Source organism: Orycteropus afer, unplaced genomic scaffold (genome assembly GCF_000298275.1).
Source record: "Orycteropus afer afer isolate SDZICR_OR568_19922 unplaced genomic scaffold, OryAfe1.0 scaffold00107, whole genome shotgun sequence".
NCBI lineage: Eukaryota > Metazoa > Chordata > Mammalia > Tubulidentata > Orycteropodidae > Orycteropus > Orycteropus afer.
Window position 1 is genome coordinate 3,097,459 of NW_006921694.1, and position 13,680 is coordinate 3,111,138.

At 36.8% G+C, this 13,680-nt stretch overlaps 1 protein-coding gene across 1 annotated transcript in view; it reads left to right on the top strand.

The window, feature by feature from the left end:
- SCAMP1 (secretory carrier membrane protein 1) overlaps nt 1-13,680 on the top strand; it is a 177,435-nt gene that overhangs the window by 97,662 nt on the left and 66,093 nt on the right. The window contains exons 3-5 of the mRNA XM_007943449.2: nt 11,115-11,213; nt 11,767-11,875; nt 13,225-13,353. Coding sequence (XP_007941640.1) covers nt 11,115-11,213; nt 11,767-11,875; nt 13,225-13,353 — 337 coding nt within the window. The remainder of the gene's footprint in view (nt 1-11,114; nt 11,214-11,766; nt 11,876-13,224; nt 13,354-13,680) is intronic.

A 13,680-nucleotide genomic window follows, 5' to 3' on the forward strand; every position in this document is an offset into this window, starting at 1 on the left:
ATTTATGTTGTTTCCAATATGTTGAACATTTATTTGTGTACAAGTTTTTCTGTGGACGTGTGTTTATATTTCTCTTGGTTATATACCTAGGAGTACTCTTTCTTGATCATATGTTTAATTTTGAGAAACTGTCAAACTGTTTTCCAAAACAGCTGTGCCATTTTACATTCCCACCAACAGTGCATGAGAATTCTAATTTCTCTACTTGTCAAACCTTATTATCTGTGTTTTTGAGTATAGCCAGCTATAGTGGGTGTGAAGTGATAGCTCCTTGTGGTTTTGATTTGCATTTCCTCAATGGCTATGATGTTGAGCATCTTACCTTTTGCTTATTGGCCATTTGTGTATCTTCTTTGGAGCAGCTTCTTTGCCCATTTTAATAATTGGGCTATTTGCAGTTTGCAAATATTTGCTCACATGCTGTTGTTGTTGTTGTTGTTGTTATGGGCCGTCAAGTCATTGGACCCAACCCATAGTGACCCCTCCTTGGGTTTCTGAGGTGGTATCACTATGGAAGTAGATTGCCCAACCTTCTCAGGAGTGACTGTTGGGTTTGAACCGCCAGCCTTCTGGTTAGCAGTCAAGTGTCTTAGATACTATGCTACCAGAACTCCTGTTGGGTGTTTATTCCCTTTCTTGATGTTGATGTATGATGCATGGAAGTTTTTAATATTGATGACTCCAAATTATCTGTTTTTTTCTTGATTACTTATGCTTTTCGTGTCATATCTAAGAAACTTGGTTAACACAAGGTCACAGAGACTTATACTCTTATGTTTTCTTTTAAGAACTGTATAGTTTTAGTGCTTAAATTTAGGTCTGTTTTCCATTTTGAGTTAATTTTTATATATTGTGTGAGGTAAGCATCCAACTTCATTTTTTTACATGTGGATATCTAGTTCCTCCATCTCCATTTGTTCAAAAATCTGTTCTTTCCCATTGAGTTTTCTTGACACCCTTTGCCAAAAATCAGTTGAGCCTACGTGTGGGTTTATTTCTGGACTCTTAATTCTATTCCCTTGATCTATATGTCTGTCTCTATGCCAATAGCACACTGTCTTGAGTGCTGTAACTTTGTTACAAAATATTATCTATATTATCTTAACCCCTTTCTCTTTGCAGCCTATTTCTCTCATCCCCTTTGCTGAAAAATTTTCTGTTGCCCATTAGTACCAAACTCCTCTGATGAGTTATCTACTTGTCTTTTTTCCCCCATTTATTTCTGTCCAAAGATACTTCAATATGGCTTTTATTTCCGCGATTCTACCAACCTACATTTGTCAAGGTAACCAATGACTTCCACATTGCTAAATCAGTGGTTAATTTTTAGGTTTACCTTACTGATCTGTTATCATCATGACATAGTTGATCCTATCTCATTAGTAAAATATTTTCTTCACTTGCTTTTTAAAACACTGAGTTGTTCCTTCTCAATCTCCTTTGCCAGTTCTTTTCCCATCACCAACATCTTAATGTTGTAATGTACCAAGAGTAGTTTAGTCTTTGCTTGCTTTCTCTATATCACTCAGTTGGTGATTTTTTCATTTCCCATAGCTTTAAAGACTGTCTACACACTGAAAAAGATGAAGAGAAATGATTGAAATTGTCAAGGATTTCATTTTACTTGGATCTGCAATCACACTCATGAAAATAGCAGTTAAGAAATCAAGCAGTGTATTGTACTGGGCAAAATTTGCTGCTAGAAACCTCTTGAAAGTGTTAAAGAGGAAAGATGTCACTTTGAAGATTAAGGTGTGCCTGACCCTAGCCATAGTATTTTCAGTAGCCTCATATGCATATAAAAGAGCTGGACAATGAATAAGGAGGACCACAGAAGAATTAATCCATTTGAATTGTGGTATTGGTGTAGAATATTGAATATACCATGGACTGCTAGAAGAACAAACAAATCTTTCTTGGAAGAAGTACAGCCAGAATGCTGCTTAAAAGTGACAATGGCCAAACTTCATCTCTTGTACTTTGGTCATGTTATCAGAAGAGACCAGTCCCTGGAGAAGGATTGTGCTTGGTAAAGTAGAAGGTCCGCGAAAAAGGGGAAGACCCTCAATGAGATAGATTGACACGATGGCTGTTGTGATGGGCTCAGGCATAGCAATGATCGTGAGGATGGTGCAGGACTGGCCATGTTTTGTTTTGTGGTCCATAGGGTCCCTGTGAGTTGGAACTGACTCCACGGCATCTAACAACACACTCTGAAGGCTCCCAAATATACATACATCTCTAGCCTAGACCTCTTCTGAACATATATTCATATATTCTACTGGCAACACATGTGCAAAAACGGCAAGGAGGCCACATGTTCTGACCTCCTCTAACCTTACAAGAGGAAGACAGGATTACCAGCAGTAACCCAAGGCCTATTCCTGCAAGGCCAGACATGCTGCCTCCCTCCAGCCCTTTCACCAACCGTTCCTCCCAAAGCACCCACCACCTCTCTCCTGGGTTCGATAATTCGCTGCAGTGGCCACACAGAACTCACAGATTATGGGGTTTATTAGGGAAGCACCACAGGCTACAATTCAGGTTCAGGAAAAATGCTCAGTCTCTCTCCCAGCCCACCATCCCTCAGCCAGCAGTCTCTCACAGTCTCTTTCTCAGCAGTGCTGGTCCCTCGGTGTCTCACTCAGCAATGCGTGTCTCTTGCGTCTCTTTCCCAGCAGCACATGTCTCTTTCCAGAGCGTGTGTCTCTTTCAGCAGCACATATTCCTCAACCAGCAGTCAGAGCCAGTTCTGCTTCCCAGAGGCCTCCTTTTGAGCCCGGCAGGGTGGTCAAACTAGCCAATCATAGTATCAGAACTCTAAGCACCTGAGAGAGAGTGGGCACCTCCCAGAACATTGTTTTGTGCCATTCCCAACAGAAATACTCCAGGTGGGCACCTTCAGCAATCAGGAGCTCCTCAGTTGTTCATAGCAAATCCCAACTTGGAGTTTACAAAGACTTATGGGTAGAAAAGCCACACAAAGTAATTTACTACACTGCAACATGTCTACCTGGATGACTTAGAAATTGCAAATTCATCATGTCCAAACTTGGACTGAGTTTCCTCCTCTTAAGCCTGCTCATTTTTAGTCTTTTCCATTTCTGTCCTTATAGTTTTGTAGGCCAAAACCTTGGCAGTTTTCCACAATTTCCATTTCCTTTTGTCTCACATTACTGCATCTGAAAATTCTCCTGACTTTAAACCTTAAAAATATATCCAGATCTGACTCCTTATCTCTATAGCCACCATTTTGGCCTGAGCTGTCATCCCTTGCCTAGATTGCTGCAGTGGTAGTTTCCTAACTGCTTTCCCTTCTTCTCTCTTTTTCCCTTTTCAGTTTGTTTTCAGCTCTGTACCAGAGTGATCACTTGAACAAACATTAAAAAAAAGTTGATTGTTTCATTCTACTGCTCAGATCCTTTCATTCACCTTTTTTTTTCATTTTATTGTCCTTTAGGTGAAATTTAATGTAGCAGATTAATTTTCTTATCAATAGTTCATACACAGATTGTTCTGTGGCATTGGTTGCAATCCCTGCAATGTCATTCCTCTTCCTATTTCTTCCCTGAGCTCCCTGTTTCCAATCAGCTGGTTTCCCTGTCATTCCCGGTCTTATTTTTGGTTTTGGGCAAATGTTGTCCTTTTGGTCTCATAAGAGTTGATAGTTCTAAGGAGCACATTGTTCATAGGTGTTATTGTTTGTTTTTTAGTCCCATCTATTAGTGGACTGAAAGGTGGCCTCCAAGAGTGTACAGTTTGAAGTTTAGAAGGTTTTCTTAGGGAAGTAGTCTCAGGTTTTCCTTCCTTAGTTTGATTTTGTCAGAGTAAAGTCTAGATTCTTTCAAATAGTGTATGATCTGGCTTTGGTCTGTTCTTATCTCCTCCCACTCTCCCAAGCGTACTCCCTATATGGCACGCTAGTCCTTGGGTTTCCGAGACAGTATCACTATGGAAGCAGGATTGCCCAACCTTCCTTCTGAGGAGTGGCTGGTGGGTTTGAACCACCAGCCTTCTGGTTAGCAGTCAAGTGCCTTAGCCAATTACACCTCAGCATAAAGAAATGAAACTCCTCACAACTGGACCAATAAGCATCATAATGATAAATGGAGGAATGATTGAAGTTGTCAAAGATTTCATTTTACAGTCAACACCCATGGAAGCAGCAGTGAATAAATCTATTGTCATATTGCACTGGGCAAATCTACTGCAAAAGACCTCTTTAAAGTATTGAAGAGCAAAGATGTCATTTTGAAAAGTAAGGTGCACCTAACCCAAGCCATGATATTTTCAGTCACCTCATATGCATGTGAAAGCTAGACAATGAATAAAGAAGACCAAAGAAGAGTTGATGGTTTTGAATTGTGGTACTGGCGAAGAATGCTGAAAGTACCATGGACTGCCAGAAGAACTAACAGATCTGTCCTGGAAGAAGTACAGCAGGAATGCTTCTTAGAAGCAGGAATGGCTAGACTTGGTCTCATCTACTTTAGTCTTGTCAGAAGGGACCATTCCCTGGAGAAGGATATCTTGCTTGGTAAAGTAGAGGGTCAGCAAAAAAGGAGAAAGACTCTCAAAAAGATGGGTTGACACAGTGGCTGCAACGATGGACTCCAGTATAGCAAGGATTGTGAGGATGGCACACAACCAGGTAGTGTTTCGTTCTGTTGTACGTAGGTTCGCTATGAGTTGGATTCTGTTTGACAGCACCTAACAACAACAACAACAAAATGCTCTATAATGTATTTTTAGAATTATGTGTATAGTTTATCTTTGCATGCTAGAATGTAAGCTCCATGAGGGTAGGGATGTTTGCCTATTTTGTACATTAACATGTTGCAAGAGTATGAGTGAATGTGTGTGGCCATGCGTCTATTCCTTTATGTGCCTATCTCTGCTTGGAATTCCCTTCTTGGTGCATCCCTTCTTTCTTTTGATTATGCCTGTGCTCTGTGCAACAACCGCCCCCCCCCAATTATTCTGATCTTTAGAAGTCTGCTTTAAAATGGTTATCAGTTCTGATAAAATTATTCTATTTGTCCTTTATATGAGATTAGCATGTACAGTATTTACCACTACGAGGGACTCTGTGTTAAGCTCCTAGAACATAGTCCTTGTCTGCTGAGGCAGAGGCTGATAATGTCAGTGAAAGCTGCAGGATGTTTTAGGTTTCTTTTGGCAGTTTCACCATAGATGAAAGATACAGTGATTTATAAAAATAGTAAACTTTTGCCTTAGAGGGAGTTCTCATTGGCGTAGTACCTAAGGCATTTGACTGCTAACCAGATGGCTGGTGGTTCAAACCTGCCAACCACTCCTCAGAAGGAAGGTTGGGCAATCTACCTCTGTAGTTATACTGCCTTGGAAACCCTAGGAGGGGTCGCTATGAGTCGTATCCGACTCAACAGCATAGCAAGGATAGTGAGTTTGGTTTGTTTTTTGGTTAAGACTTACCTGTAGAGCATGTTAAAAGTGGAAGCTTGTAAAAATGTGAATTCATTTGCCTCACTCTGAGTCAGTAGGTCCTTGGTGGGCCCAGAGTTTGCATTTTCCATAAGCATCAGGAGTTTCTGATGCAGGACTCCTGTGAATACACATTGAGAAACAGACCCTGAGTGCACTTAGGACCTTTTTTGGTTTACAGATAGAACAGGAAAAAGTGAGAGAGAAATTTTCATGAATATTAAGTGTTTAGAATATAGAAGGAAAACATTTATTTGTTTATTCATGAGAAAGACAAGTCATGAACTCCCATGCCTTGAAGGGACCTTGAAATCAGTTTTTTGTTTAATAATGGGATACCATCAGAATTTCCAGTCTGGAGAGCTCACTATATTATAGAACAATCCATTGCACTCTTGTATAACCATGCTTATTATAATGTTCTTAATTCTATTCAGTCAAAATTTATCTTTCTATAATTTTTATCTGCTGGTCCTAATTGAATTCTCCAAACCTACACTGAACAGGCAAACATATTAATGTTAAAATATAAAAGAATTATAACCCCTTAATGTTCCCAGAGATATTTTAAAATATAGTCCATTACTAATTTCTAAATTTTCATCCACTGTGGGAGAAGGATACACAGCCTTTTTCTGCTAGGCTTTGTCTTTCATTCTGCCCCTTGACGTTAGCTCTCCTGATTTGTTCCTGGCTTGTCTCAGTTTTTCCCTCTATCTCCATCTCCACACCCTCTGCTTTTTTCAGTACTCCAGGATTTCCCCAGGGGCTGCCAGAGCACTACCAGACACAGTTCTAGGGTTGGCCGGAGTAGAAGAGCTCATCTTGAGTACATCCGGTTGCACTCGAATACCCTCTTTTCCCCTACAGATGGGTTGACTTACTTTCTCTGTCGGGGGTTTTAATGAGTGTAAGGTGAAGCTGAGAGTATGAGAGTGTACAGTGAGGCAGAAGGGTCCTTCTTGAGTCTCCAATCTTCCCTCTGGGATCATTTTTCCCATTCCTCAAGTAGACCTTCTTTTAGTGGGGGTGCATTGCTAGTAAATCTTTGCACATTTAACTGTAATTATTTCACCTTGGTTCTCATGGCACTTAGAATTGTATGTTGACAGGTACTTTCTCCCAGCAATTTGGCACATTCCACTGAGCTTACATTCTTATTGAGAAGCCAGCTCTCAGTCTTATTGACTGGCATTCCTCTTTGTAGGTATTGTGTCTTTTTTCTCTTGCTACTTTCAAGATCTCATTCTTTCTTAGTTTTTGCTCTTTAGCTGTGATGTGTCCTGGTGTTATTTTTATACAAATGTAGTTTGAGTTTTGAAGTTTTTGAATCTGAGAATTTGTGTCTTCACCTTCTGTTTGAACATTGACTCTTATCCCATATGTTATCTTCCTCTGGAACTCATTGTTGATATGTTAGATGTTAGACCTTCTGACTCTATCAAACTGTCTCTGTTTGTCTCTTTGTGCTGCATTCTGTGCCATTTCTTTAGGTCTACTTCTATTTCCCTAATTATCTGTTCAGCTTTGTGTACTCTGCTGTTTAACTTGGCAGCTTGTATGCATTAATAGGGGACACTGGATTAGAGGGAAGAGGCAATTAAAAATAATTTAAAATTGTTTTGGTAATGGAGATATAAAAAATAGAAGAAAAAACATAATTCTGCTTCTCAGAAATGATCATTATTAACATTTTGATTTATTTTTACCATATTTTAAAATACATACTTGGCATTATTCTATACATATGGCTTTATTTTGTAACTTGCTATTACCACTTATTGGTACAAGCTTCCCCATATCATTAAATATTTTTTTAGAACTTAAAAATAAACATGCATATTATACCCTTCTATGGATGGGTAATTTACTTAACTATTTCCCTATTGTTGGAAATTTGATTATTTCTGACTTTGCTTTTAGAAATAATGCTGTTATGAGCACTCTTGGCACACATGTTCATCTATTTCTTCCTGATTTGTTCATAATGAAGTGTATTAGCTAGCTAATAGCTAGTTGTCTATTCTGTGAATTGCTTATTATTTGGCATTTACTTTTTATTCTTGGTTATTATATACTTTACCTCATCAAAGTTCTAAATTTTTATGTAGTTTAAATATATTGCTTTTTCATTATGATTTATTTCCTTTATGTCAAGAATGGTTTATCTATACCTCAAGATCAGATAGTCATCTATAGCTATATGCTATAATATACTGTACTATATAGTTTCTTTCTTGTCTTTCTTTTACATTGTACTTTTAATTCATTTGGAATTTATTCTGGTGAGATGCAGGGATCTTATTTTTTTTCCTCCAAACATTTAAATAATTGTCCCCATACCGTTTATTGATAATCCTTTCAATTTCCATTGATTTGAAATGCTACCTTGGTCATATGCTGTAATTTTTACAGATACTGTCAATGGTATATATAACTAATTCCACATTTTGGTGTTGTCACACTTTATATTTTTCTCTCACAAGCTTGTGAAATGATATTTAATGTTTCTATACTTATTGGTCACTAGTGATACGGTTTTTTTTTTTTTTTTTGATTGTTTGGAAACTTTTTATTATGATTTGGATGAAGGTTTACAGAGCAAATCCGTTTTCCATTCAACTGTCATATACATTTTGTTTCATGCCGTTGGTTGCAATCCCCAAAATGTAACAGTTCTTTTCCCACATCCTCCCTGTGATTACCTTTTCCCTGTGTCCTCCTTTCTTACTCATTCCTGCCTTCTGCGTTTCTCCCAGCACAAATGCTGCCCTTCTCATCTCCCATGGTTGATTGTTCTAAGGAGTGCACCTCCCTGGTGTAATTATTCAGCACGTAGTTCTATCTCTAGTTTGGCTGAAGGTTAAGCCAGGAGAGTGAGTTTAAGCCTGAAGAGTGACTAGGGACCATAGTCTCAGGAGTTTCAACAGTCTCTATCAGGCCATTAAGGCTGGTCTTTTTTATGATTGTGAGTTTTGTTCCACATTTTTCCTCCACTCTATCCAAGACCTCCAACTTTGATCACTTTCAGAATGGTTGGCAGTGGTAGCTGGGCACCATGTAGTTCTTCTGGTCTGAGGGTTGTGTAGACTATGTTTCCCATGGTCCACTAGTCTTGGACTAATTGTTTCCATATATTTTTGATCTTTTTCACTATTCTATGTTCTGGACAAGGATTGCATTATGGCCGCTCATAAGCTTTTAAGATCCCAGTCACTACTCACCAAAGTAGGATACATAACAATGTTTTTGTGTACTAAGTTATGCCAGTTGAGCTTGATGCCCCCTGTGACCATGATCTCAAGCCCACAGGCCCAACAACTCACTTCCTCAGGGTGTTTGGTTGTGGCTAAGAAGTTACCATAACTTTGGCCCCTGTTCTCTCTATTATATACATGGATATTTTTATAGCACATACAAATACATACATGGGAATAATATCGGCCAAATTTATATATGGTCATAGATATATTCATGTTTGCCTACCTATATGCATTCATCTTGCCTGTGTACCTATCTGTCCATCCACAGATTGTTGTTGTTGTTATATGCCGTGGAGTTGGCCCCGACTCATAGCGACCTCTTCTTGCGTTTCCTTTAGTATTTGTTATTACTAATAATGCAGTATTGTGTGTTATAATATTTACCTTTTCTGTACCTCTCCATGTTTTCCTTTTCCTTAGTGATATTGTACTGGTTACCTGCTTTTGGTACATTGTCTTTCCTTCACCCCAATCAATACATGAAGGTTAGTCCATTTTTTACACATTCCCTTAATTTCTGTTTATCTAGAAATGTCTTAATTTTGCCATTCTATTTTAGGGATAATTTTGCTGGCTATATGATTCTTGGTTGGCAATTTTTTTTTCTTCTAAGGTTTTATATATATCATCCCAGTGCCTTCTTGCCTGCATGGTTTTGGCTGAGCAATCAGGGCTTATTGGTTGCCCTTTGTAGATAACTTTTCATTTTTCCCTTAGCTGCTTTCAGGATTCTTTGTCTTTGGTTTTGGAAAGTTTGATTATGATATGCCTTGGTGCTTTTCTTTTGGGCTCTATCCTGTTTGGGGTTCATTGAGCTTCTTACATGCATATCTTCTTTCATGATATTAAGAAAGTCTTCTTCCAACAAATCTACATTTTTTCTCCATGACTTTTTTTTTTTTTTTTTGTCTCTTCTTGTTCTGGAATTCCAATCACATATAAATTATTCCTCTTGATGGTTCTCACATAATTCTTAGGCGTTGTTTGTTCTTTTTTCTGACCTACTACCAGATTAGTATTAAGAGATTTATCTTCAATTTCATTAATCCTGTCTTTTATTGATTTAATATTATTTCTTTGCCTTTCCTTCCAAAATACTATCTATTTCTGAAATTTTAGTATTGATCTTCTGAGTATCTATTTGCTGTTTTTGTATACCTTCTAATTTTCCATTTATTTTGTTAATTTGCTTTTGTATTGTTTTCCTGAATTCTTCTATAGCTTTGTTTTTTGTTCTTTGATTTTTGTCTATACTTTCCTTGATTGCTCTCTCAATCCATTGAAGGGACCTAAATATAATTCTCTTGAATTCCTTATCAGGTAATTTCAATGTAATTTCTTCCTCAGGAATATTTTCAGGCTCTGTATTTTGATCACTTGTTTGAGCTATACTGTCTTCTTTCTTTGTGTGAACTGAGGTAGTCTGTTTTTTCTGAGACATTGTGGTGGTGGTATATTTGTATTTAATTGATGATTGTATGTTGTTGTGTTTTGCCCAGGTTTTAGCTTTATTTTGTTTTGATAAAACAAAGTATCCAGGTAAGCACAGTGTAGTGATATGTTTATTGACCTTCCTGTTTCCTTTTTGTATCGCTTGTTCCGGTTTATGTCTGTTTTTCTATTGTTGTTGTTGTTATGTGCTGTTGAGTTGGACCTGACTCATAGCAACCCCTCCTTGGGTTTCTGAGGCAGTATCACTATGGAAGTAGATTGCCCAACCTTCCTTCCGAGGAGTGGCTGGTGGATTTGAACCATCAGCCTTTTGGTTAGCAGTCAAGTGCCTTAGGCACTTCTCTATTTTCATGGATTCATAGGAATTCTTTTTGTATTCTGCGTAATAATTGTTTTTTGTTTTTTTTATATGCATTATGACTTTTTCTTTTTTTAGTCTGTGGTTTGACTTTTCATTTTATGTTATTAAATTCAAAGCAGTTGAATTTGTCATATCTTTTCTCTTACGATTTGTGTATTTTTTTAAATCTAAATTTAAGCATCTACTTAAGTGAGCATCTATTGAGTCCAGGCACTGTTTAAGACACTTGGGGTATATCATGAGCAAAATACTCATGATTTCTAGAGTTTGCATTTGAAAAGCCCTTAGCTATTTATACCCTGAGTTCATAAAAAGTTAACCTAAGTGTTTAAGTTTTGCATTTCCACTTTTAGCTCATAAATGCATTTGGAATTTATTTTTGTGTATTATGTGAACTAGGAAATCTAGTTTCATTTTTTGGTTCTGCCAAGATCTTTTGGTCTCATGCTTGAGTATGAAAGGGCAGAGGAGGAAGAAAGGCAGTTTTTCAGAGTTAGCTATTTATTGGTATTATACCTTTTGAAAGAAATAAAATTGGAACTTTATATTATATAACTTTTTCTTAATTTTTCTAGCCCCCACCAGGCAATGTGAAAATGCCTAATGTACCTAATACACAACCAGCAATAATGAAACCAACAGAGGAACCTCCAGCTTATACACAGATTGCAAAGGTTAGTTCATGTCAGCTATGCACATTCATTGGGAAAGTAAAATACTAATAACATTTCCTTTTTAAGCAAAATATTTCTTTAAACTGTTACATTTCTTATTGTTTAAATTTTAATCTGGGTTAGGCAGCTTGTTAACTCTTTAATGCTTTTACTCTTTGTTAGCTTATAACATTTTCTTTATTCCATTCTCAGCAGTTACTGAATATGTATATCACCTTGTGTACAATTTGTATTTACCTTTGGTCTCACTTTTTCATGCCCAATACAATTACAGAAACAGTGGTAGAATAATAAAGCATTATAATGACTAAGTGGTAGGAGTTGTGTGAAAGTAGCCAAAGTACAAGAAAAAAGGAGATGAATTGAATGCTCAGTATTACATAAGGACAAATAGAATTATGAACCAGGAGTTTGGAACCATATCTTTCTTTGATCTCATTATCTTATAGTATATATTATATTGTATAATACTCTTGCAATGGGTACCTTACGTTCCATTTAGCCCAAGTGTTTTATACTTTTTAATACACACTTTTGATATTTTTTTGTTTAGGAACATGCCTTGGCCCAAGCAGAACTTCTTAAGCGCCAGGAAGAACTAGAAAGAAAAGCAGCAGAATTAGATCGTCGAGAACGAGAAATGCAAAACCTCAGTCAACATGGTAGTATGCAAAGATCTAGACATAAAATTAACTTTTAAACACTTTAAATTATTTCTGCACTAGCTCTGGGCCACTTGGTTTATGAATAAAACCCTGCTGTATTTTCCTTTTCTAGCAGGGAGATCATATACAGCAGATTGCCCACTTGATACTGTGTAGCTCTCTGATCTTGGCTCTTTTGTATAGTCTTTTGATGGATTATGGCAATGTCATCCTCAGCACACAGAATGTGAATGTGAATATGGTAATTCTGGTTTATTCTAAGGACAAGAGGCTTTGGTTTTACATGTGGGCCTTCTTTGGTTCTGTTTTAGCTTTCTGAGTACAAGGAGTGTGCCCTACATTTGACTCTTCTGTTCTGGGTTATTCAGATAGATTTCAGGTTATCTGCTCTTTGTCCCCACAAGTTCATAATATTTATCAAATCATGTGGGTGACTGTAGGAAGCCTAAGGTATTTAGGTAATGCCAGAGAATAAGTAAGTACTAAACTGATTATTAACCCACCAGCCACTCCTTGGAAGGAAGGTTGGGCAATCCTACTTCCGTAGTGATACTGCCTCGGAAACCCAAAGAGGGGTCGCTATGAGTCGGGGCCTTAATTTTAATTTTTCATTTCCTCCACCACTTACTAAGCCCCTATCTTCAATCTAATTTCTTCATATACAGTTTTTTCTTCTCATAGTTTGGATTTCTTTCCTATAGGCTTTTGATGCTGCTGTAATCCCCAAGCTTCTATCTCATGAGTGTTTCATGTTTTCTAACAGTTTCTTATGTGACTTTTGGATATTATTGCTTTTTTTAGATTTTGAGATTTCTAAATTCGATTCTCTGATATTGGTTTAATCTTGTGTTTCTTCATGGAGTTCGCAGCTGAAAACTTGAAAGAATCAGAAGCTAGTCATCCCTTCCCACAAGAGTTATGAAAAGAGCAGAACTGTATTTCAAGATTTAAAATGTGAGGAAGAAATTATAGGTGTTTACTGAATGGTCTTCACATGGAAGTCACTTTCTTGGGAATTTGATAAAAATCTGTTTTCATGGTAGAGACACAAAGTCTATCCCTGTGACTCATATTTTTCATCTTTTTCTTTGTTTCTCTTATACATAGATGGTTCATACACTTTTTATGTGATACAATTTTGGAAAATTATTTTACTATCTAATGTGTTCTAGAATGATATGCTTGGAAAATTCTGAAAAATATAAAGCTTGACTTTAAGAATTGTAGGGATATATAGTATATTTTGTAATTTCTTTTAAAGAATAGGTAGGGTTTTTATTATTAAACTAAAAATAACATTAGTGTATTTGTCCTAATGTAAATAACTTTTATTTTTAAATTTACAGGCAGAAAAAATAATTGGCCACCTCTTCCTGGCAATTTTCCTGTGGGACCTTGTTTCTATCAGGATTTTTCTGTGGACATTCCTGTAGAATTCCAAAAGACAGTAAAAATTATGTACTATTTGTGGATGTGTGAGTATAAAATAAATTATATATTTGTTTATGCTTTGTTTTATTGTCAAGATTCACCCTTATTTGGAGCTCTTGTTAAGGATAATATAGTAAATCATTCTTTTCCTGTACATAAGAAAATAATCATAATATTGAAAGTGAAATATAATATTTAAGTACTTTAGCCAAGGAAAACTTGCAGTTTGAGAACTGGCATTCTTTTGAGAAAAGGACTTCTCTGTCACATGGATCAAATTTTGTAATGATGCTTTTTGCTTTAAAAATATTATCTAGGCAATATTTGCTTTGAAAATAATTACCAAAAACTAAACTCACTGCCATCAAGTC